Source organism: Carettochelys insculpta, chromosome 17 (genome assembly GCF_033958435.1).
Source record: "Carettochelys insculpta isolate YL-2023 chromosome 17, ASM3395843v1, whole genome shotgun sequence".
Classification (NCBI taxonomy): domain Eukaryota; kingdom Metazoa; phylum Chordata; order Testudines; family Carettochelyidae; genus Carettochelys; species Carettochelys insculpta.
The window spans coordinates 5,314,882-5,340,131 of NC_134153.1; the positions used below are offsets into that span (position 1 = coordinate 5,314,882).

General features: G+C 53.7%; 1 protein-coding gene across 6 annotated transcripts in view; it reads right to left on the bottom strand.

Annotated features, from left to right (window-relative positions):
- The window catches only part of UCKL1 (uridine-cytidine kinase 1 like 1), a 47,038-nt gene that overhangs the window by 18,349 nt on the left and 3,439 nt on the right, over nucleotides 1-25,250 (bottom strand). For 3 of the 6 annotated variants that reach the window (XM_075012211.1, XM_075012206.1, XM_075012207.1), the window contains exons 2-7: nucleotides 8,630-8,823; nucleotides 7,576-7,682; nucleotides 6,223-6,393; nucleotides 4,547-4,618; nucleotides 762-951; nucleotides 193-254 (exon numbers count right to left, since the gene is read on the bottom strand). In XM_075012211.1, coding sequence (XP_074868312.1) covers nucleotides 193-254; nucleotides 762-951; nucleotides 4,547-4,618; nucleotides 6,223-6,393; nucleotides 7,576-7,682; nucleotides 8,630-8,823 — 796 coding nt within the window. Of the gene's footprint in view, nucleotides 1-192; nucleotides 255-761; nucleotides 952-4,546; nucleotides 4,619-6,222; nucleotides 6,394-7,575; nucleotides 7,683-8,629; nucleotides 8,824-16,784; nucleotides 17,285-25,250 lie in introns of those variants that run through there. The other 3 variants (XM_075012209.1, XM_075012208.1, XM_075012212.1) reach the window with 3 other exon arrangements.

Genomic DNA, 25,250 nt, shown 5'->3' on the forward strand with positions numbered 1-25,250 from the left:
GAAGGGTGTGAGGGGGAGGGGCTCACCCAGCTGAGAAGGAGGCTGGTGAGGAGGTCCAGAAACTCGTCAAACGATACCCCGGCTGAGCACTGGATGGTGTTATTGGCCACGCTCTATGCAGGCTGTAAGAGCCTATGTTGCCCGCTCCCAGCAACCATGCTCCAGCCTGGAGCTTCCCAGCACAGCCCTTACCTCTTCCAGCTGGCTGTGGACATGCTGGACGATCAGGTCGATGGCCACGGTGTTCCCACTCCCTTTGGTGCGCCGGAAGGAGAGAGACAGACAGAGTGAGTGAGAGGGATTCGGCGGCGTCACAGCCCCGCACTCTGCACCGCCCATGAGGGAACGTTGGGTCCCTGCCCGCCTGGAGCCAAACCGTAACCCGCAGTATGGGAACAGCTCCCTGTCCACGAACTACAACTCGGGACCCAGCTGGGGCAAAACGAGGCACGCCCACTGACACCCTGCCAAACCAGCCCCTTGCCACGGCAGCCCCAGACGCTCCTCGGCAAGGCTCTGGCACAGCCCAGAGAAGCCCCCAGAGCACTGCCAGGCCCATTCTTTTCGATTGGGAGCCAGAAAGAAGAGGCAGCTGCAGGCAGAGCAGAGCTGGCGGCGATGCCAGCTGGAGGGTAGCAGGAACAGCCAGAGGCTACAGCAGAGCAAGGCGTGGTGGGAGCTGCCAGGATTCACACGGCTCTGCTTCGGGACGGGGGATTTCTGAGCAAGCCACACGGAGGTGGAGGAGCCGCGCCAGTTACCTCGGGGCACGACGATGTCAGCCAGCCGCATGGTGGGCTGGATGTACTGGTCGAAGGCGGGCTTGACAAACTTGTTGTACTGCTTGATGACCCCCTCGATGTCCCGGCCGCGCTCACTGATGTCCCTGCGCAGACGGCGCACCAGCCGGATGTCCGAATCCGTGTCAACAAATATCTTCATGTCGAGCAGCTGAAAGGAGTCGGAAAGGGCGTGCAGTGGGGGCGGGGCAATACTCGCGCCATGCCCCTCCCACTGCTCCGCCTGGATGGCCGCAGGGCGATCGGGGCTGGAGCCCCGCCCAGCTACATCAGGGAGGGGAAGGAGAGATTTCCCTCTGCTGTTAGCAGACCCCTCCTGTTGTGGTCACAAAGCTGAGGGCTAGATTCAAGCCCATGTGAGGCAGCTGGAAATCGCCCCTTTGGAAGCCAATGGGGTTCAGGAGCCTTGGGAATCACCGCTGGGGAACTCAGATACACCAGGCCAGCAAGTCTGGCAGCACTCGGAAAGAGCCCTCCACTCCCTCTTCACCTGGCAGGAGGGAACCCACCACCCTCTCCTGCTCTAGTGCGTCTTTCCCCTGCGGCTCAACTGGTGAGTGAGGGAAATGTTAGCAGAGCAGGTGTCACCTGGTGGGTGTAATTTCCTGGCAGCGAAGGTTGGCCACCAAAACCAGGACATACAGCCATGCCAGTTGTGAGCACAGGCATGAGAAGTTTGGTTCAAAGACCCATCGATGGGTGAGGGAAGTTTTATACTTGTGCCTTGTGCCTTTTCACACCAGCATCAGCCTTCCACTGAGCAACAGCAATGCAGGTTGAACCTCTGTAATCCAGCACCCTCAGGATCTGACTGGTGGTGGACAAGAGAATTTGCCGGACCATGGGAGGTCAAGATTGTCTAGCAGCATTGCCAACACATCCACTGCTTGCTGGGCTCTTAGAGCTAAGTAACAGCACAGAACGTTGAGAACTAGGACAGGTGGCTGTAAACAAGCTTTATGGGACCAGAGGAAACTTGGTCACACCCATGATAAGTGGTCATCCGGCTAACTAAAGTCATGCTGGATTACGCATGTTGCCAGACAAGAGAGTTCTGGATGAGAGAGGTTCAACCTGCAGCAGATATCAGGGCCTTGCAGGTCAGCTGCCCATTGGCATCACAGACGTGTTGTCTGAGTATATGCTAGATGCAATTTATAGGCATATACAAGTTCTGGAACGGGGTGATCAGCTAGCATGCACGGAGCAACTCTGCTGATCTCAATCTGCTGCTTGAATAACTCTCTCTCCAAGGATCACTTCTTCTATGGAGATCCACGCATCACAAAACCAACACTACGATATCTCTCTCCAAGGCTGAACATTGGCTTGCACACCAAAATATATATTTCAAGGCTATTACCTAAACAGTTTCACCTTGTGACACTTGCTCTGCTACCATTAAAAATATTTAGACATGGCAGAGTGATTTTTTTTGTATAATTATGATGGATAATATAATATTTTTAAGCTTTTCTTACATCTATGTAAATTTTCACAGGTGCAGAGAGGGGTCAGACAAAAGAGAGAGATCAGTGGTTTGAGCATTGGCCTAGTAACCCCAGGGTTTGTGAGCTCTGTCCTTGAAAAGGCCATTTAGGGATCTGGGGCAGATAGATTTTTTAAAAAAATATTCAGCACCGATGGTGCTTGGTCCCACTGAGAGGACAGGGGACTGGACTTGATGACCTCTCAAGGTCCCTTCTGCTTCTACGAGATACGTACGTATACTATATTATTTAAATGACAGCGACGTTGAGATTCAAAAGTTAAAGCTTTACAATGATTAAACACAAACTGTAAACATCACACGTCAAAACACATGGCCAATACCCTTAAAACAAACTAAGTTCTCAGGAACAATTTTTCTTACTTTGCCTAGCTGTAAATTTCAATGATCATCACTAGAATATTTATTCCTTGGCTTGTCCAAGTGGATGGAGAAATCAACCTTTACTGACAATCCTCCCAAGAATTGATTTATTGACCATCCTAATCCTTCCAAGCCTAAATCTATCCCGGACCTAATGGAATGAAAGGGTGACAGTGGGTTACTGGAATACAACCCTGACCCCAGAGACAACTAGAAATCTGTGTCAATTGCGACACTAGTTCCAGAGCCTGGAGCCCAGTTATAACTGGCCAATTTTTCATTCGCCAGGCAAAGGTCCAATCCACAGTCTTTGTGTGGAGACTCTGTCACAGGAGGTCTGAGAGCGCAGTAGAGCAGCTGATACTTTTAAAAAGCCTGGACAAACTTGCACCCAATATGAGGATTAGTAAGGTGCAGAAGGGGATAATTCAAGCTAAACTTCAGGCATTCACAGCTTGTCATGGGCCCAGAGGGAAATCTGACTACACAGATTCTTATAGGATCCTATACATGTAAGCACTGAGTGCCAGCACCCCCCTTCTCCATACCGCTAGGCTCTCTTGCCAGCCTGCAGTCAGGGATTGGTTATTTCAAGAGACAGGACAACAGGCTTTATGGGTCTTCAGTCTGATTTGCTGCATCAGATCCGACACCACCTTGATCAGCCGTTTCTGGTACTGCAGCAGGTGCAATTCAAAAATCTGCTCTCACGCCCATGAGAGCCTCTGTTCTAAAACTGATGCTAATCGCCTCTGCTCTTTCGGCTGGGCGCTCCTTCCCAAGCGAGCATTTCAAAGGGTGGGGACATCAAGTGACAGTGGCCATGAGAACATAACTCACGGGCATTGGTTGGCTCAGGCTGGCAGTGAGCCCAACACAGCAGGTTGCCCGTGGGTGCTCAGTTGCAGCACTGCCCTTAAGCAGGAAAAGCAAGAGTGACTTAGAGCACACCAGAAAGACTCCCCTGGAGTTGTGCTGCCACTTGGAGAGAGGGGTGGGATTCCCAGCTCCCAGAGATGTACCTCTACTAGCTCCCATGAGCTAAAAGTAGCGTAACCGCAGTAGTGAGTACCAGCACCGACCAGCCCTGCAAAGCATAACCTTGCCTGACCCCACGCGTTAGCTCTTGGGGAGTTTAGCTAGCCCATACACCACTCGCTGGGACTTATCCTACCCCAGCGACATTATCTGGACCACGCTAGTTTGCTGCAAGCCAATGCCAGTGTGGATTTGTGAGCTGGGAACCCAGCACCAGATCCAAGTGAGATTCACCCGGCCGACCACTGGATGTCAGGATTGCTCCAGACGAGCCAACGTGGAAGCACGTTTAGCAAAAAGCCAAGCGTCTAGCTGAGGTCTGGAGGAGACAGCTGGGTTTGTACGCTGCTTGGCTTCTCAGGGTCCATCTGTCCTGTACTGCGGTACAGCTGATAAAAAATCAAGGAACAGAGAAGCTTGCAGCTGCTGGCCCCCCTCGTCCTAGCAAACAAGTTACAACGTGCGGGTACAGCATCCTTTGCTCTTCTAGTCAAGCAGAGACTCAGAGTACAGACTTGTGCTGGAGTTAGTGGTGTTTCTGTGCAGTGGACGATTGCCACTAGGAACGAGATAATAACCACTAACTGAACTCATTACACCTGCTACCAAACCACCAGTCTCTCCAGCTCTGCCGTTGGGTTCAAGCAGTACCCAACGTCTGTCAAATGGGCTTTGTCATCCTGAGCCGTTGAAGCCCATGGAGACTCCAGAGTAAACTACCCCAGCGATCAGCAATACAGCCACCAAAAGACCCCATCTCCCTAGCTCCAGATGTAACAGACCATTAGGGGAAAGAGTCCACCTTTGCTTGCTGGGGCCCAGCCTGCTTCCTCACCTTCAGGAGTTCCTTGTCCGCAAAAGCCATGATGCCTTCGAAGATGATCACGTTGGCGCCGTACAGAGTTTTCTGGGAGAAAACAGAAGTAAACGTGTCAAACCCAAGGCAGGTAGAAAAAGAAGCAGAAGAGGAAAACACTGCAGAGGAGGGAGAGATGAAAAAGTTGCAGGAAATTCAGTGAAACAGGAAGGGTTTGAATGCCCTGGGATTCTGGGGTCAGTTATTAAGGCACCTCTGCACGACGCCAATGAGCAGGCACTGGAAAAATTGCAACTCCCCTGCAGTATAGGCTGCAGTGGAAAGACCAACCTATGAACTATATCACTAGGTCCAGTCTCTTCAGGGACTCCATCCCCAGAAGGAGGATGCATCAGACAAAGGGAGCAGTGCCTGGTTTTCTGCATGTTTCTAGGGAGGAGACAAGGCTGCTGCGTTTCTTTTAAGCTGATCTTCAAGCCAAGCGGGAAGGCAAGTGCTCTGCCTGACTGAGCGCTGAACAAGCCCATTAAGGAGGAGGCCTCTCCTATTAGTGCTTCTGCCTATCAGTCCTGCCACAAGCGACTTGGACGGCCTCCACTAACGAGATGGTCTGTTCATTTCTTGTTCCCCAGGCTGGGAAGTCTCTCACAACCCAGAGCCTTTCTACGCCAAATCTCTGCCCCCTCCCTCAGGCTGCATGTGTACTGCGATTCCATCCTCTCTGCAGGGAGGCCTGGATCCAGTTCCCTTCTGACCTTCGCTGTGTTATTCCTCACAGTGATGGCCGGAGTTAGTGTTGCATGAAAACGATTAGGGGGCTGGAGCACAATACCTATGAGGATAGGCTGAGGGATTTGGGCTTGTTTAGTTTGCAGAAGAGAAGACTGAGGGGTGATTTAATAGCCGCCTTCAACTTCCTGAAGGGGAGCTCTAAAGAGGAGGGTGAGAAACTGTTCTCAGTGGTGTCAGATGGGAGAACAAGGGGTAATGGTCCAAGTTACAGAAGGAGAGGAGGAGGTTGGATATTAGGAAAAACTACTTCCCCAGGAGGGTGGTGAAGCACTGGAATGTGTTGCCTAGAGAGGTGGTGGAATCTCCATCCCTAGAGGTTTTTAAGTCCCGGCTGGACAAAGTCCTGGCTGGGATGACTTAGATGGGGTGGGTCCTGCTTGAAGCAGGGGGCTGGACTAGATGATCTCCTGAGGTCCCTTCCAGCCCTAGGATTCTATGTCCTACAGCTCTCCCTGCTGCAATGAACTGAAAGACAGGTGCTCACACACACTAGCCCCTGCCCCCAGGCAGCTGGGTCTAGAGACCAGCTCTGTCGGCTCCAAAACCACTGGCTTGTACCACCTGCACTAGTGGGGAATTTTCTTTGCTGCCAGCAGCAGTAGGTCCTTTACCTTCTGTTTGCCAACCGCTGGATGACAGGGGCACCCCCTCCCTTACACGCATGACTCCAGCCCATTATGTTGCCACCTGGGCTCCTCCCATGCCAGGGAGCAATACCACACCAGAAATATACATCACACTTCCCATACAATAATGTGACCTCTAGGCTGGGCTCCTGGGTTTTCAGTGGGTGATGTTTGAAAGGCCGGGGGCTTTTACACTGAAGATGCAGCTGCATTACCCCTCTTCCCATCCCAGCACAGGTCCCCCGCCCATGCGTCACCTCCACCCCGTCCCCGTACCCATTCCTTCTTCCGGCTGTGGGTGGTGAAGTCGTAGATGGGGATTTTCACGCTCTTCCCTTGCTTGAGTTTCTTCAGGGTGGAGATGATCAAGTCGAAGTCGAAGGCATCAGGATGGTCGAAGTTGAAGTCGTTGCTGGCTGCCTGCTCTTGCTGCTGTTTGGTGAGCACCTGCCGGAGACAGGAAGGAGGGCTTTACTGCCATGCCCTCCGAGTGGACAGTGGCACAGCCTCGGTGGGGCGTCACCTGGGCCGTGCGAGGGACAGCAGGCGAGTGCAGGCCTAGCACACGGGAGAGTGACTGGAGAACTGCCCTGGGGTGGATTCTGTGGGCCTCCTACCCCATCAGGCAGAGGCAGCTGCGGTAACTAGCCTGTATTGTGGCATTCAGGCTGCCGCTGACAAAGCACAGCTTTTATTTCTAGGCAAGAGGAAGGGTGGGGAGCGGGCACTCAGGGCCGGCTGTCAGGAAAGGGGCAAACTGGGCCAAGTTGTATTTTGGCACCCTTACTTTGAGTCTGGAGGCAGGGGGCAGCTCCCTGTACAGCGACCCCTTCCCTGCAGATGGGAAGCAATGGTGGCAGGCATGGGATGCGGGGCATTTCCTGCAGCTGGGAGAGGTTCCTGGAGGTGGCTCTGACCTGGCCCAAGAGCAGCCAATGCAGGGGAAGAGGAAGCTCTATTTCCTCTCCAGCCCAGCTGGAGCTCCCGGCAGGGTCGTCCCCAGCTTTGCCCCTCTCTGACTTCAGGCCCAGTGCTCAGGTGTTAACAGCGCCTGGGACAAGCCGTGCAAGAAGAAGTTGACCCTCGTGGGTTGCCCATTCGTCAGGCCAGCCCTGCGTGAATCTCAAGAGACCCGAGTTCAAATCCTTCCTCTGCTACAGCTCTTTGTGATGGAGGACAGAGGGACGGACAGACAGACAGACAGAGTGCCTTACTCACCCATCTGCCAAGGGCCCAACTGGGATGAGAGCACTTCCCTGCCCCCCAGTGCGTTACGACTCTTTACTGCATGAAGAACAGAGTCCTACAGCAATGGGGGGTCAAGGGCGACTAGGCATTCTACTAATGGTAGAGCACTTGTGTCCTTCAGCTAATACACCTGAGACCCCACCACCTTAGCCAGGCCTGGTCCTGGGAGGGTTTGTTCAAGTGCCCGTAGCAGAGTTCTGCCATCACTCCCGACGCAGCCAGGACACGGACACGCACTCATCTGCCTGGCTCGCCCTGCTGGTCTGCCAAGTCCTACTCAGCAGGACAGGAGAGGACTCAGGAGGGCAGAGGCTGGAGGGGAGGAGCACAGCTGAGCCATCCATGTGGCCCAGGCTGGGCTAAGGCACTGTCACAGCTCACCTTGTAGAAAGAATCCATGGAGAGCAGGACCACCCAGGGGACATCTAATGCTTCGATGATCATTCTGGCCACCGTGGTCTTACCAGAGGCGCTGCCACCTCCCAAGCCTGGTTGGAGACAGAGAGAGGGGTATGCAGCAAGCAGACCGGCTGTGCAGCCTTCCGACCTCACTTCAAGCCAGCAGAGCTCGCCGGCTGAGCTTGGCAAGTGGCAGGGACCCTTGGGAAAGCTCTAGCCTGTCACTCTGCAGCGCACATCACTAAAAGTACTGCTGCTCCCAGCAAATGGCACTGTAATTCCAAGTAGCTGGGGATGGAGAAGACTCTTCAGCCTTTCCTGTGAGGATCATCTGCTTAGGAGCAGAGCCAGCATTCGAACCAGGCTGGGGACGGTCCTGCCACCGGACGCACACGACAGTACGAAATCAACTCCTCCCCTGCTGCTGTGTGGTGCGATGGGGGGACATCGCTCACCCTGGAGGGGACTGGAGAGAGGAGAGGCAGCCCTGCCCCTGCTCTGTCCTAGCTCCTTGAAGCGTCAACTCATCAGAGCAGCGGGCATCGCATGCTACATCCCCATGAGGCAGCCAGTGGCATGGGACCCCGATCACAGTGGGATCTTGGGGCACAGTCGTAATATAACCAGATCCATCCAATGCACCAGTGTCTGTCACTCTGCGACGTACCGTACAGGGGTCCCTGAGTTTTCGGGTGCACAAGCAGGGGCTCGCTCTACAATCATGGCCACAGGAAGGGTGGGAGCAATAGATAAAACCTACTCCCTGTGATCCTGCATTTATAGATCCCCAGGCCAGAAGGGACATTGTGATCATCTCCTGCAGGGGTGAGCGAGATACGGCCCGGGGCCTGAAGGTGGCCCAGAGGCTGCCTCAGGCATGGAGCAGCCAACTCAGAGGTTGCAAAGGGCCCTGTGCCAAGCTCACAGCAAGGGCCCAACTCCATGGCCGGCGGGGGACACACCCTCCACTCACACTCAGCAAAGAGGCTCCGAAGCTACCGTTAGTGCCCCAGAAAGCTCCCTGAAGGTGCCTTACCGATGACAAAAGCCTCTTTGGACTGTGTCCCATGCTCGTTGTACCATGGCGGTCGCCCGGCTGTGTAGATTGTCCTTTTGCTCGTCCGCAGCAAGGGCGGCTCGGACTTGCACTGGCTGGTGGTCCGTTTGCGGGGTGGCCGGGGGGCGCCCACTGCCGGGTACAGCCTGTCTAAGGATTCTGCACCGCTGGTGCTAGGAGAGGGGAAAGGGTTGAAACCTGGTCGCCTGAGGCAAATCCGTGCGTCATCCCTCTCCTGCCTGGCCTGAGAGGGGCCTCCCCTTGAGAGCCGTACAGGGAGGCAGAAACTAACACACTGCTCAGAAGAGAGACCAGAGGGATTAGCAGTAAATCGTGTTCTCCTGAAGTCACCCAGGGGAGCAAACACAGCTGGGTTAGCGACCAACCCTCCTCTCCCAGCCGCCTGAGCTCCCTGGCGGATTCTGGAGTAGTTCTCTGCATTGCCAGTGGATAGAACAGACCCTGCAAGGAAGAAGTCAGAGGAGGTTCCGGCCCAAAGCACTGCATTAAACCACTGCAGGATGGAAGGGCCCATGGCAAATGTTCTCTGTAAGCTGAGAGCTTGGGTAGCCACCCAGGAGAGATTCAGGAGCGCCCAACTGATTAGCACCCACGGCCACCAGTGTGTGTTTCTTTGGGTGGTGCACATCTGCACATGCCTGGGTGCACACAATAAAATTTATTCTGCCCACAGATGGTAAAAAATTAGAGGGAACATTGCCCAAGACTCCTAGGCTCTCTTTCTGTATGTGCCAGGCTTAAGTGATCGCAGGCCAGACACTCAACCATTACATGCCCATGTGTAAAGTAACTTGCCTGCTAGTATCTCGCACTGGGAGTGGGGCGAAATTTGCTGGAGATAGCTTCTGAGATCTGCCCTGGTGATGGGGCTATCCTGGCACACAGCCCTGGTAGGCGCTGTTACGGAGACGTGCTCCTCTAGAAAGCTCTCTTAGCAAACAGGGAATTCTGGGATCGCCAGGTGCCTGGGGAAGAATGTCTCTGGCTGGAATCCTGGCTGGAAGCAGCTCAGATGAGCTTACACTATTGTGGGGAACACAGTGTATATTGGGCCACACACTCCCGGGCCTTAACACACGCCTCTTCAAGCCATCTCGCCTTCCCCGACCCAGGCCCTCCACCCTGAGCTGCCCTCTGAGTCTCCTCTCAATGAGGCTCTCTCTTACCAGGACAGAGAATGGGTGTCCAGGGTTACGGAAACGCAGAGCTTAGGGATTTAATACCAACTAGTCTTCACTTTGCAGTAGAACCCAGTGGCCTCACAAACAGGGCTCAGGATCTCCCAGTGTCAGGCGCTGTACGTACATTGAACAAAAGCTGCTCTCTGCCCCAAAGCACTTACAGTCTGTGTAAGACCGACGGATGGCAACTCCCTGCTAGCAGACACAGAGCCAAGCCCCCTGGTAAGATGACCGAGGGGGTCATGGGGACACAGAAAAAAATCACCCTTACGAAGGGCTCAAAAACAGTCAGCCCAGACAGGAACCCCTCCTCCCGGTCCCTCAATAGCAGCGTGACGCACGGGAGGGTGTATTTTTACCCTCTCTGCCTGGCTGCAGCCAGCATGTTTCCAGCCGCTCTGGAGCGGGACGCAGGCCTCTGTAGTACAGCCACATGAGCAGCTGTACGGGGAGGTAACATGGCCGTGCAACACAGCTAAGCACCTCCTTCTTATCTCACCAGCTGTTGGCAGCCCCGTGGCAGAGGCTCCGAGTGGCGCTAGGCGGCCCCCAGCTGGGAGATAAGCTGTGGCCAGAGCCGCCAGGTCACAGTGCCAGGTATGGAACAGATTATTCCTATCAGACCTTTCTGACTCCAGCCTCCCTGCACCTCCCACTTTCCACTTCCAGGGCTGGGGGGAGAGGGAAACTCTTTCCTCCATCTTAAATGCACGTAGGGGAATAACGGCAGCACCTGACACTGCCTGGGCAAAGCTGGCTTAGCCTCACCGGCCCCGTCTCCTGGGTGCCAGTGGAGAAAGCCCCAAGCTGAGCGGCAGGAGTAGACAGCGAGGGCCTTCAGCTCATTCCTGGACAGAGCTATCACTGTAGTCTCCTGCCGAGGTTCCCAGCCACTCCTGGGATCCCGGCGATCTGGGGGTTTTCTGGGTCTGCTCTCGCTCAAACAGGAGTTATCCTGGCGCTGGCCCATGGCCGGAGTCATCCACAGGGTCAAACCAGAGAATCACAATGGTCCCTTCTGCCGAGGCAGGTGGGAACCAGCAGATAAGAGAAGAAGGGATGGACATGAACAGGGGCCAAACTAATTCTGTTTTGTCTCGGAGCACCGCTCTGTGCAGGGCAAGCCCAGCAGGGAGCTGCCTGGGTCTCTTAGCTGGACACAGAAGGAACTGGAGGCATCAGCTGACTTGCTGAAGGGGTGAAGCCTTCAGTAGGAGCCCAAGCCACTGGGCGAAAATGGCCAGCCACAAAAGGCAGGCTGAAGGAATCACCCTCCACAGGCCAGGAAATGTGGATACCAGGGTTCCCTGCATGCTGGGTGCTTGCGCCACCACTCAGTAGAGATCCCAATGCCGCCCCGCAGATTGGCAGAGCACCCACAGCTAGGTTTGTGTTTCTCCTGGCGGTGCACATCACCCAGGCCTTGGTGCACATGAAAAAATTTATTCCGCACATGGTTGGAAAAAAAATCCATTAATAAGATCTGCTCCCTCGTTACATTCACTGTGGTGGTAGGGGACTCCCCACTGATCTCCAGGGGACCCCCTGTGGCATGATGTCAATAACATCAGCTGACGGGGATCAAAAACAGTCAGAGACAGGAGCCCCCCTGCCCTCATCCCTGTTTCTGTGCTGCTCTGTCTTTAGATGAGGCTGTGGGGGTGGTGGAGATGAAAAGGCGTGTGTGTGTGTGAACGTGTGTGCGTGTGTGTAGATAAGATGACCTTAAAGCGAGGGCAGGGAAGCAGCGGAGAGCCACGCAGCCTGAACGGGTTCCTGGAAGTTGAAGCCGACCCTGGGACAGCTCTCAGCCCTCTGCAGACTCATTCCAAACCCTTTTGGTCTCTGACCAGCTCCGGCCGTAACCTTTCAAACCCCGCTTGTGAGGCTGAGCTGCAGCAGGGACAGGCAACCCGCCAAGAGATTAGGGAGATTGACCCAGCCTGTTATTTAGCAGCAGAGCAGCCTCCACCTCCCAGCAAAACACACACCCGGCTGCATGGGCACTCTGCATCTACCAAGCCCACTGGTGCCCACCACCCACACAGCATTACTGGGTATTGCTAATGACAGTCGAGACAAGTTCTCTATTGGCTATGGCCCCTTTCCTCAAACTACCTTGCTCTCCCCCACCACCTAGCAAACACCCAAATCCCCTTGCCCCAGCTCCCTGCGGTCTAAACGGAGCAGAGGTAGAACCATCTTGTCTTTATTAACTTCTATTTCATCCGGCTGGTAACAGCATGGTCCCGATAGCCCTGGCTGGGGTAGGGGGGTTGTGGTGGACAAGGCATGGTAGCCGCTGCAGATCCGACATGATTTGTGTCATCCTTCGAGTCCAACACCACAGGCCTGGCTTTTCTTGGGCTTCCTGTTTTCAATCTTCCTTGGACACTCAAGGGCGAGATTACTTGGGGCGAGCTTGAAATACTTCCCTTCTATCTGCTTGTAACAATTTTAAATCTGGTCAAAGTTTGGTCTGAAAATCCCAGAGCACAAGTACAAATGGATGTTTAATTGTTAAAAGCACCCGAATAAGCCACGAGGTGGACTCTCGACATGACTCTGAGGGATACACTTCACCTTTCTGGACCTCAGAGCACAGCCGTGCTTCCTTCTCTTTGCCTCCTCTGTTTCATAGAATCATAGAACACTAGGACTGGAAGGGACCTCGAGAGGCCATTGGGTCCAGCCCCCTGCCCCAGTGGCAGGACCAAGTACTGTCTAAACCATCCCTGAAAGACATCTATCTACCCTGTTCTTAAGTATCTCCAGCGATGGAGATTCCACAACCTCCCTTGGCAATTTATTCCACTGTTTGACCACCCTGACAGTTAGGAACTTTTTCCTACTGTCCAACCTAAACCTCCCTTGCTGCAGTTTAGGCCACATCTTAACCGAGAACGAGTAGACAAGGTGCAGGGGTCTGCCCACACAGTTTTCTTTACCAGACCGCAGCCCCGGACTATGGCATAGGGGGCGCCTTTTACAGAGCACAAACACTGGGCCCCCAGAACCGTCTGTACAAGGAATTAGCCCCCTGATCACAGACAGGTGGGGCCGACAGGGAAAGCCCCCTGGGCTGCATCCACTGATGGCAATCAGAGGGCTCCTTGCAGCATAGACAGAGGGCAACGCATGGCCAGCCAACTGGGGCATTTTGTTCTGCTCTGGCTCCAGGGCCCTGCAGCAGCAATTAACCAAAGCCTGCTAGTCCCAGGGGGGCTGGCAGCGAGGAGAAGGAAGAGGAGGAGGCAGCAGCGGCTGGTGCGTAAACAAGGACTTTCCAACTCGATAAACGCAACAATGACGACAACGTTAATTGTTATTTACCGGGAACAGGGAGAGGAGGGGAACATTCGTTCCGTCTACGTTCCAAACTCAGCTCTCCGGGCAGGACTGATATTAGGCTCAAGCTGCAAAGCGAGTTTGGCCAAGGAAGAAAGGAGACCTGTCTAGCAGAGCCCTTCTTGCTGGAGGTTTTCTACCACGTCAGTGACAGCATTGCAAGAGATCCGCTGCAGGCAGGTGCAGAGCTCTGCCCTTAGTGATCTAGGTAGTCAGCTTGGCAGAGCAGGAATTGTCTCACCCTTGGGGGCAATGCCTGTCCCACGGTGGCCTCCTGCATAGCTCAGATCTGGGGCTATGACAGTGATGGCACACGTAGAGTGTGGGTGAAGTCACGCCGAGCAGAGGACACTGTTCTGAGCCCTGGGCAGCACTGAGGAGGATGGAGCAGCTGCCACCCAGATCTGGTTTTCAGGGATCTTTTGCTGCCTTGGGACCCCGCAATTGCATGTGTTCCCTGTAAGCTGAGCACTAGGGCAGCTGCCCAGGAGGGATTCAAATGCCGCCCAGCTGGTTAGCAGAGCACAGCGTCAGCGTGTGTTTCTGTGGGTGGTGCACGGCTGCACATGCCCCCAGTGCACATAAAATTTATTCTGCATGCAGGTGGAAAAGTTAGCAGGAACCCTGGTCACAGGTGGCCCTGGCCACCACTGCTCCTACTCTTTCAAACCTCTAGGAGCCCAGCACAATGGGCCCCTCCCTCTGATGGGAACCTCTAGGTGCCACCATGTTACAAATATGAACTTGGGCCAGGATGTCTCAAGGTAAGTGTTGGGCCCAGATTTCCAGAGCGGCCTCTGATTTTGGATGCCCAGCACAAGTCAGCAGCTCCCACTCATTGCTTCAACTTGGCGCCTCTGAAAATCTGACCACATTTGGCTCAAGCCGTGCCCAGTCTGAGCTGCTACACCTGGAAGCCTAAACCTCTGTTCTCTTGTGCCTCAGGCTAACACACACACAGTGCCACGTGCCCAGCTTCCAAGGGGCTGTACTGATTAACACCTGTACAGCCCCGGCACTTGTGAAGTACTACCGGCACAGGGCAACCCCACTGGTTACTCAGCTGCAGATTTCCACCAGTGAGGTCCGTTCATGGGCTACTAACACCTGTCCTAACTTCCACTGCCAGGGGGATGCAGAAAAATGGGCAAGGGGAAAAGATGACTTCGAAATTTCTTGCATGGTGACAAGGATCAGAGAGGGAGCCGTGTTCATCTGTAGCTTTGAGAATAACAAGAAGTCTTGTGGCACCTTAGAGACTAACAGATATTTTGGAGCATAAGCTTTCGTGGGCAAAGACCCACTTCGTCACATGCATCAGATTTTATCCCTACAACCTCCCTTTGAGATGCATCTGATGAAGTGGGTCTTTGCCCACGAAAGCTTATGCTCCAAAATATCTGTTAGTCTCTAAGGTGCCACAAGACTTCTTATTATTCGTAGAAATTTCTGTTGACGAGATGCACAAGCCTTCTCCGGAAGGGTCCCTTGGGAGACCCCTTCCTGGATCCAGTGGAGAATTTTCATCCTATTCCAAGAGTTCATTTGTTATTTGCTGTATATTTTTGACTCTTGTAGTTCACCACAAACCCCTAATCCATGTGTTAAATCTATTCTAGTGGTTAGAGCTGGGGGATTAGGAGCCAAGACTCCTGGGTTCTATTACCCCCTGCAGGAGTGGAGTAGGGCCTACTGGTTTGAGTGGAGGGAGGCTGGGAGCCAGGACTCTATTACTCCTGTTGGGAGGGGAGTGAGAATCTAGCTTAGTGGTTAGAGCAGCAGGCTGGGATATAGGACCCCTGGGTTCTATTCTGCTGATAAGATGGGGTGGGAGTCAAGGGGGGGGAGCCAGGACTTGAGTTTTATTCTTCCTCCCCCATGGAAAAGGGTGGGAATCTACCTTAGTGGTTAGAGCAGGGGACTGGGACCAAACCCAGCAACAGGAGGGGAGCGGGGGTCTACTGGTTAGAGTGGAGGGAGGCTGGGATCTAGGAATCTGGAGTTCTAGGAGTGGGAGGGCTGGGAGTGCTTGGCTCTGGAGGAGGGGGCAGGGGGCACCTGGCTGAATGCGGGAGGATTGGGTTATATATATTGGCCGTGCAGTGAAATTACAACAAGTGCTGAAGTGTGCCATGAGGCGATAAAGGTTGCTGAGCACCACCCTAAGGTGCGGCCCAGTGGGAGATGCCCCCTATGCTGGAGCGAGTTTCCAATGAAGTCAGTTCAGGAAGACACAGGGGAATAGCTCCCTGCCCTCCCGAGAGATTGTACAGGGTGAGATAGAGAGACAGACTTGCTAGTTAAAAACAGAATGTCATTTCAGCCCCTAAGCATGACAAGAGTTCAAGAGGAGGAAGGCTGGTGCCTCCCATGGGGATTTCAGAGGGGAACTGAGTGGACTAGTGGTACAGCCCTGAACTGGGATTCAGGAGACCTGCATTCTATTCCTAGCCTATTGGACAGACCTTGGACAAGTCACGTCCACACCTCAGCTAGCCCATCTGTAAAATGGGGAGAATGTTACTGTCCCCATTGTCGAACGCCTTGAGATCTGTTATGAGAAGAGCTAGGTATTAATAATGCGAAATTATTTGCTGCTGGATAGCCAGAAGTTTCCTCACCGTCTCCGTTGCTCTTTGTCCTGTCTCCTTCCACTCCCAGACAAGGTAACTCTGGATAAACCAGGAACGTATTACCTCCAATTTTATCATTAAACTTGGCTAGATGAAGGCTAGATACATGCTTTAGCTGCATGGTCCTAGATGCTCATCAAAACATTCCCGCCCCCCGCCCCCCAACTCTTTCCTGTCTCTGCAAATTCCTCCAGATTCTCAAGCACATCCCTTCCTTTAAAGGGGACTCCACATTAAACCCTGCCCACGTAACCCCCTGGACAGTTTGCTCGGCAGCGTCCCACAAAGCCGTTAATCTTGGCAAGTAAATCAGATGTGTTCCTGTTGGCAATCGATTGGTTAGCCACAGTCTCTCTGCTGTGAGACACGAATTAGCTGTACAGATCGTATTGGTACAAACTAAGGTAGCTTTGCCTTGTCACTTGGTAAGTCCCCCATCATACTGGGGAAGAGAGGAGAAAGATGCTTCTAATTTTAGTTCTGACTTTGCCCTCGTCTCAATGCTTGGCCCACCCCCTCTTAAAGTTTAGTTCCTTCTGTCCCAATGCATTGTGTGTTTCAACCAGCCATCAATTACCTTAGCCACCAAAGGGCACAGCGGACGGGACCTGATGGGTTCAGAAGCCAAGGAGAACCCCTAACCCGAGGGTCAGGCCAACTAAACAGGGAATTTCAGTTGGAAAAAAGCATTCAGACATGCCCAACGCCAAGAAAAAAATTACAGTTCCTCTTTCCCTCCAACAGCCCCCACAACCCTGCAGCCCGAGGACCTGTTTGTACAGGTTTCATCCTGCGTCCTGAACAAAGCAGATCTGCCTCCAATTTGCCACACACAGCCTTTCCCACCCAGCCACAGGGCTTCTGGTCCAGAGGTGCTATGAATTCATTCACAGGTAAACAAGGTGGGTTTTGTTTTTTTTTTTTTTAAAGCAAGCAAACGACAACACTCACCTGCCTTCAGTCCCGAGGGCCCAGCAGCCCGATATCCCCACATCCGCATACATCGGCAGGCTGCTCCTTCCACCCAGCTGCAGCAGAATCAGCCTCTGGAAGGGGGTCGCGAGTGTAACGGGGTTCAGGAGTTCAGAGAGCGAGTGTGTGTGTGAGTGTTGGCTTGCCTGTCACCTTGCTGCCTGGACAGCACTACGTTGCAACAGGGCTGCCATGTGAATGAAGCGCTCTGGAGAAACCACACCAATTTGGGGCTATTCCCCTGCCACCAGAGCCCCCCTGGGGCTGCAGGAAAGGTGTCAGCCAACCAGCCTGGTTTGCTTTGCAATCCAAGGGGCCTGGAAGGTGGGTGACGGGCTGGGCAAGGGAGCCAGAGCGAGGAAAAGCAGAGCAAGCGGTGCAGCCCGGGAGCGGCCAGCGCGCCTAGGAAGAGGAGAGCTTATCCCAGAGATTATGTTCATTACCTGATATTAATAGCACGGAGGTTTGGTTTTTTTAAACAGCGCGGTGGCGGCGGTAACGACCCCACCCCCCCAAGCTGACTGACCCGTTGGCTGGGACACGTCTCCCTCCCCTGCTCACGGGGCAAAGCAGGCGGGATGCCCCACTGGCTCTGCTGGGGTCGGCGTGGAGCCAGGCTCACAGACCTCCCCTCCCCGCCAGGCACCTGTAGCAGTGGCTGGATAAAGAGAGCTGCAGCTGCGGCTGCGAGGGGAGCCGGAGTCCTTAGGAATGGATCAGAGCGAGCGGATCAGCTAAAACAGAGAGTGCCCTCCCGGAGATGGTCTCAGCTTTTAGCCTCATACGTCAGCAAGAGCCAGAGGGGACAGAAGAGGCTCTCTGTGCTCCCCAGCCGACAGGCAGAAGCTGAGCTGGGGTGTTAACATTGCCCTGGCACTGCTGGGTAGCCCCCAGCTCCGCCTGCAGGGGAGGGAGCCGAGACCTCCCAGCCGCCTGGCTGCCAGCAATGCAGTCAAAGCCCCTCCAAGCAGGGAGCTCGGGTGCTGTTCCCAGCTGCCGCAGGCCGGGGGTGGGGGTGGGGGGGGTCGCTGGACTGCTGCACTCTCAGCTGCAGAGTTCTGATGTCCCCTGAGCCGCCTCCGGCCTGAGGATAAACAAGTCCGTGAAACCCAACACCCCCAGCCATGGCTAACCATGCAGATCAGCCCCCGTCCTTCCCCTGTGCGAGGACTCTGCGTTCTGCCCTCTCAGCCCTCCTGCTGCCAGGGGCCTCACGCCAGCCCTGCCACTTGGACAGCTATTTTGCACCTGCCGGTCGCTCCCCTCCCAGGGAAACGCCTCCTCCCACCAGAGAGAACAACAAGGAGCCATACATGGGGAAAGGCTGGGAGCTGGGCATGGTGCCGTGGGGCTGGCTCTGGGGAACCCCCTGGCTGCCCATTGGTGCCAAGGGGCACCCTGGGCATGAATGAACGGCAGAGTCCAGGGACCCGGGGAATCTGCAAAGACCACAGGCCATGGGGAGAAGTGTGAAGGGGGCAGGAGTCTGGGGAAAAGACCGGGGACTAGGAGCACCAGCTACAGAAGCGCTAAGGTACAGCCAGGAGCTGGGATCTGCAGAGCTGCAGGGTGGGAGGGGGCTGGAGGTTGCAGCAGAGGGGGAAGGGAATGGAGAGGGGCAGGCTGGGACGAAAAGGGGGCACTGAGCTCTGGGGCGCAGCCGGGCATGGGACTGTGGGGAGCGAGGACTGAGCGAGAGGGAGGAACCAGGCTGGGAAACAAGCAGATGGATGGGGCAGAGGTAGGCAGGGATGGGTGGGAGAAACGAGCCCAGCAGGGGCACAGGACCACTGTGGGCTGGGGAAGGAAGGAGCTGAGCTGGGCACAGGACCAGTGGGGGACAGAGCGGGGCTGAGGGGGAGAAGGACGGGAGGGGACCTCCAGGCAGGTTGGGGACAGGGCTCTGACCGATCAGGGGGTTCTCTGACTTCGGGGCTGTGCTCGGGGTTTCCCTGGGTGGGATGCGGGGGGTTGTGGCTCTGCCTGAGGGAGGGAGACAGGAGGCCTGAGGACTGTGCTTCCCTGGGGCCTGGAATTCCTGTCAGGGGGCCTGAGTGCAGCCACTCAGCTGCAGGGGGCTGATTAAAACCCAGCGGCACGTAACTTCTCATGGCACATGAGACCCTGTCGGGCTGCGCGTCACACAACCAGGCTGTGCTCCAAGGTCACGGCCGCATGCAAGGCTGACGTGTCACTGAACCAGAAGAAAAAGACAAAGAGAAAAGACAGCAACTCTGGGGAACTCCCCCGCCCCTGCAATTATCCGGCAATGGCCAGTGACTTTCACCCCTCCCTCGGGCAGCGATTACGATTCAGATTACAAGTATTAAATAAGCTTCCCCTGGTGCCCTGCAAGTTGCAACCCAGATTGATCAGACCTGGCTCCTGCAACATCTGCTTTGCTCCCCTGGCCTGAAGGGCCCTGCTTCCCAGGATGGAATTTGCAAAGAAATTTTTCCTTTCGTTTTGCCTCCAAACCAGCCCAACCTCGGAGTTGTGTGTTTGACATCTGGCAACCTACAAGCTTTGAAAATGGAGTTGCCAGGCTGCGGGGGGGAAGGAGGAAAGGGCCATGAGGTGTGTTTGGAGAGGGGAGCACGCAGGCCGAAAGAAGGTCCTTAGCAGAGGGGCTATTCTGCACGCCTGAACACTTCCTGCAGGAACGCAGACTTTATGGACGCTGCAGCATTGTCCTGCCCAGAGGGGCCTCAACTGTGTTTGGGGTCCTTCAGGCACCACTGCAACACAAAGAAGGGTTACCATATAAAGGAAGAGGATACTCCTGAGAGGGATCGTATCAGTAGCTACCAACTCATGTTGTATTAACGCAGCATTGGTGGGCAGGGCTCCCACCACTTCTTTCTCTAATGTGGAAAGAACAGAAATCACAGGGGAAAGATATAATACGTTAATACAACAGAAGTTGGTAGATACTGGCATAGATACACTCCCTCTCGGGGTGTCCTCTTTTTTGAAACGTCAAATACAGTAACCCGAATACAAACAAACTCTGTGAGTGACCTTCACGGGCAGAAACACCGTTCTCTGGACAAGCTTCCTTTCCTGAGACAGGCTCATCACTTCAGGGGGTTGATTTTCAGAAGCCACAACACCAGTTGGTGAATGGGGTCTGTAAGTCAAACGCCATCTGTCTCTGATATTTAGACACTGAACAGCCGACCTCGCTGGCCTCTGGAGACAAAGGCTCAAATCTAAAAGCGGATTGCTTGTGTGAGTAGGATATCAGGGCACAGGACTCACCGTCTGCTCTGGCACAAATGCGCAACAGCTAGATTTATAGAAAAGAATGTTACACCAAAACACATCTCAAACTCTATCCCATGGCCCACAGCCCTGTTCAATGAGGACGGGTAAAGAAATAGACAATATTATACTGCCCCAAGGCACTGCTTGAAATAATAGTAAAACCATGACATGCCGCCACATGGAAGGGAACTCAAAGAGAAAGCTGACAATGTGCCTCTAACTTGAGCCAGGACCCGGATCACTCCCCCGAAATAATGATGCCTACTGCATGGCAGAGTAGGTGAACTTCAAATGAGCATGTGGAGCACTTTTTCCACCCTGTAACTTTATTTCAAACTCCCCTGTGTCTGTAAAGCCCTTTCAGGAGTTAAAAATAAAATCTTTTCCCCGTGATTTCTGTTCTTTCCCCGTGAAAGATAAGGAAAGAAGAAGTCGGAGCCCTGCCCACCAGTGCTTCATAGTACACTATATAAAGAGCAATCAGAGAGCCCTTTTCCAGTCTTTGTTTCAACGTCCATAGGCTGGGGCGTTCACCTCATCTCCGGACAGAGGCTACTCCACAGCCTAATCTAGCAAGGGGCTGGTGAAATCTCTTTTTGCTGCTCCGCCTGTTTTTTTAAATTGCACTAACAACATTTTCTCTCCTTGCGAATTGTCTTGGATGCTGAACCAAGGCTCAGCAGCAGTACTCAGGAGCCCGTCAAATCAGATCCCGTCTAAAGGCTGTTCAAAAGGACGCCCCTTTCTGGTAAACCCAATGGCCTTCCAAAGAGCTTGCTGCCATTCAAGAAGAAGAAGAGTCTGAAATGAATGAGAAGCAATATTGCCGTCCCTCAGCAGTGCAGCTGCATCCGCACTAGGAGAACTTTGAATCCCATACAGATATCCCTGTACTGACAAAGTGTTCCTGATGTAGGCGTGGCCCAGGAGGACTAGCCCAGCGACGGGCAACCTAGACTAGTGAGTTGGCTGCCCTACTTCATCTCATTGGGCCCAAGACTGTCAGAACCAAGACGGTCTCCCGGGCTGGGTAGTTTTGCTAACTGTGCTTGTGTGCCTGGAATTTGTGGGGTGCTAACTGAACTGCAGCAGCGCCTTGATGGGGTACATTGGGAGCACACAGCTCTCATCATCAATGTGTGCAATCAGCCTGAACCTCACGTCGTGCGCCCAAGCGTTATGTGTGTCACTTTAGTAATATAGGTAGGAAAAAAAAAAAAAACCCTGTGCAGACAGAAACCAGAGAAATCTGGCAGCCGTGCACGTGGGCAATGGTACCAAAATGTCTCGCAGGCCACACACAGAGCCCCGATGGGCTGCATGTGTCCCTTGAGCCGCAGGTTGCCCACCACTGGGCTAGACACATTTAAAAAGCAACGTGAGCTGAGATTCGCGCGTAAGCCAGTGAGAATGAGGCCCCAGACCAGGCACTTGGAACACCTCCTGCTCCTATATATAGCGACAAATAAAATAATCAGAGCTGGCAACCTGCGTCAGAAGCACCCACCTCTCTTCCCGCTGATTCACCCAGCATCGGCAATGGGCTAGCTGTGCAAATCAAAGAGGGCAGATTTTAAAACAGTTCTTGAAACAGACTGTCTTGTTAATTTTGTCCCATTGCTCCATGACCCTCTTTAAACAGTCCCTCGGTCACCTTAGCCTCCGTAGCTTTCAGATGCTTGTGGACTTCTCGTATAGATTGCAGCCGCTTCCTATTTCGGCTGATGGGAGCACAGCTATTCTGCTTTTAGCCGGCCTTACAAGTCATGTCCGAGAGCACGATACCGGTCATTTCTATATTAGTTCTAGGGCTGGGATCCCTGACCGCCGTGTGACCTTCAATGGCCTTGGATGAGTGTCGGTGAAATGCAGGTGACGAAGAAGGTGTGTTGTACAAGTGGGGAAAGGTCTGTGCATGGCGCTGCACATTGATTAATAAAATAGCCCAGCTATTGTCATACTCGTACACGATTTTTTTTCTTTAGTTTGCAGGACAAAGCTGATACAAATGGGAGCTCATTCTGTTTTGGTCACTGGGACCTCTGTCTTATAACTGGATCCATGTGGGTCCTTGTCAGTGTCCCTGTCACTTGAGCACTTGGGCAGCTGCTCAGACAGATTCAGGTACCACCCAGCTCATTAGCAGAGTAGTCACAGTGGGTAGCGTGTATTTCTGTTGGTGGTGCACATTCACACGGGCTTTGCTGCCCATAAAAAATTTATTCCGCCCCGGACGGAAAAAAAGCAGAGGAACACCGGTCTTTGTGTCCACCCACGACCCCAGGAGGAGCCCACCCACCCAGATTTGACTCCAGAATTGGGGCTTGTGTGTATGAGAACCAGATTTATTGGGCCCTGCTCTGACTCTGGCACTGGCTCACACTGCTGGAGGGGCAGAACACATGAGACCTGTGTGAACTCTGCCTACTCCATGACAGGGTAGTGGGTTTCATGCTCCAAAGGGTGGGGTGGGGGGCGAGGGGAACAGCGGCAGCCCGTGCTTTGAGATCTGAAGGGCAGGTTCTCACCAGGCAGTGACAAACCGTACAGAACTCCCAGGCGTTTGTGGCTTTAAGCGCTCATCGGGGCCAGCCTCTTAACTGGTGCAAATCGACAAAGTTCCATGGAGCGAGGCTGCTTTACACCAGGCGATCGGCTGGTCCTCAGGCTTTAGAAAGTCTGTCTCTCTTTGCAGCCTGGCGTCTGCCCTAGATGCTATCTGAACATGCCCCATCTTGCTGCCTGGGAGGCCTTCCCACTGTAAGGGAAGTGCTGTGTTAGGGCTTCCTTTCAGGCAGTGTTATCGATTAGAGGTCGCCAGAGAAAAAGCAGGTGAACCGATGGCAAGGGCTAGGGCCTAGAGAAGGGCTAGGATGCTAACAGCCCATCTGCTCCTGGGCTTTGCCAACACTAAGGAAGGAGTCATCTTTGACCCTGTCCGGCACACCATCTCTGCTACTGCTCCATCAGAGGGTTGGTAACCGGCTGGCTGCTGGAGCTCACAGGGTTAAGCTGCATCAGACAAGATTGCACAAAGCCCCATGGGTGTAGGGGGGACACCCCCCTTTGTCTCTGCACTCAGGGGCTGGGTGTGGAGCAGAGGCAACGACAATCAAAGCATCTAATGGGCACATGGGAGGCCCATGAGCCCTCTCAGGCAGCTGCTGGGTACCCATGGGACTAGGGCTTCCCTACACTACACACCAATATAACCACACGGTAGCAGTGACACCAGCGCGAACTCCAAGCAAAGACACAGGCTGAACACAAAGCACAGACAACTGGCAAAAGTATTTGAGACAGACCAGGCCTGAGCCCACTGGTCCTGCCCTGCTCGGTTCTGTGCAGAAAGGCAGGAACAGCACAGGCAGAACTCAGGGGGCTGTTACAAGACAATGGCTGTGTCTACACTTGCATTCCTCTTTTGAAAGAGGTATGCAAATGAGGGAAATCAAAAATGCAAATGAGGTGGCAGATTTGCATATCTGCCATCTCATTTGCATATTCATCTTTTGAAAGAAGCTGTTTCAAAATAACAAGATGCAAATGAGGTGTCAGATATGCAACTCTGCACCTCATTTGCATTTTCGATTTCCCTCCTTTGCATACCTCTTTTGAAAAAGGAATGCAAGTGCAGACACAGCCAGTCGGGTTTAAGTGTTGCATGGATGGCTTCAATAAGTCTCTGAGGTGCCCATCTCACGGGCTTTAAAGGTAGCTGTGTCAGACACCAGACTCCTCAAAGCCCCTTATGAGTGATGGCCCAAGGTCGTGGGCATTTAGGTCAATGCCAGAGTCAGGATTCAAACCCGGTTCGCTGAGTCCCAGCCACACAACGCTGGACCCTGGACCACAGAGCTGTACCTGAGACTGTTTCCCTCCCTCATTTGTCACTGAGCACTGGGGTGCTCTTGGCCTTGTCGGGTGTGGGTATTTCTGGGGCATCCTCAGCTCAGTTTGGGAAGTTACTCCCACCCAGACTCCAGTTTAAGTCTGGGGAAACCGGCTTCTCCGGGGGCACGGCCAGGTGCTGGTGGGATCTCGTTCTCCTGAGAATTCAGGGACCAAGAACCGAAGCGCTCTGCCTAGCCTAGGAACAAGCTGTCTGCAGGACTGACAGAGCAGAGCGGCTTCCTCCTTCACGGTGCTTCCTCTAACAACCAAAAGGGAGCGGTAGTCCTCCCCTCCAGCTCCTCCTGCCCCCGACCTCCTCATCAGATCAGCAGCCTCAGATCAGAAGGAATACATTGCACCCTTCCCTGGCCCCCCACAACTACCGGTGCAAGAAGCGTAATCGTAGCTTGCAGCAGGCAGTGGTAACCCGCACAAAGCCCGAAGAGAGGAAGCCAGGGATGTGGTCCCATTCTCCTGGGAAGAGGCAGGGCCCAGCTCCTGAGACTGGCAGAAGCGCTGGTACAGCCAGTCCAGATCATAAACTGCACAGGATGAAAATGCTCTCCAGGTCAAAGAGTTAAAAAGTTTCCACTCTAGGATATAACCATCAGCATCACCTTCATCTGCAGCTACGGATAAGTTCAAGGGGATGGCAGTAACACCCCCTGGTGGTACAAGACCAAATATTCAACTACCACAAACACTGCCTTTCTGTTAACTTCCTTCTATGGCAACTCCATTCCACAATGATTAAGCATCTCGAATGCAAAAGTCAGGCTCCGGGTATGCACGTGGGTATGTCTGTGTGCAAATGCAGTGTCACTACAGCTAGCTGAAAAGAGGGCTCACACCTGGACAGAACGGGACATTTACATAAAGCAAATAATTTCAAGGAGTCCATCCACGTAAAAATCATGGGCCCAACCCTCCCAAATATGCACCCAGTTTACACTGGAGGGCCTCCTTTGAGTTGAGTGTGATGGAATTATTGTTCCCTTACTTAGACCTGCTATGAATGCCGGGTCTCATCCTTTGATTCTACAATAGTATAACAAGAGAATGAGGTCCCTGGGACAGCACTTTTTCTCTCTCTCTCTCACAGACACACACCTTTTCATCCTTGGTTAAACACAACAAAGCTAAAGGAAGTTTTAGAACAATGCCCCGTTCTCACCATTGTTCACGTTTCGTTCACTTTTGCATTCGGACAGAACAGATGCACCATGGCTGATCGCCCGCTACTTGGTTAAAACTGCCATTGTTCTACCGCCCAGCGAGTACTCA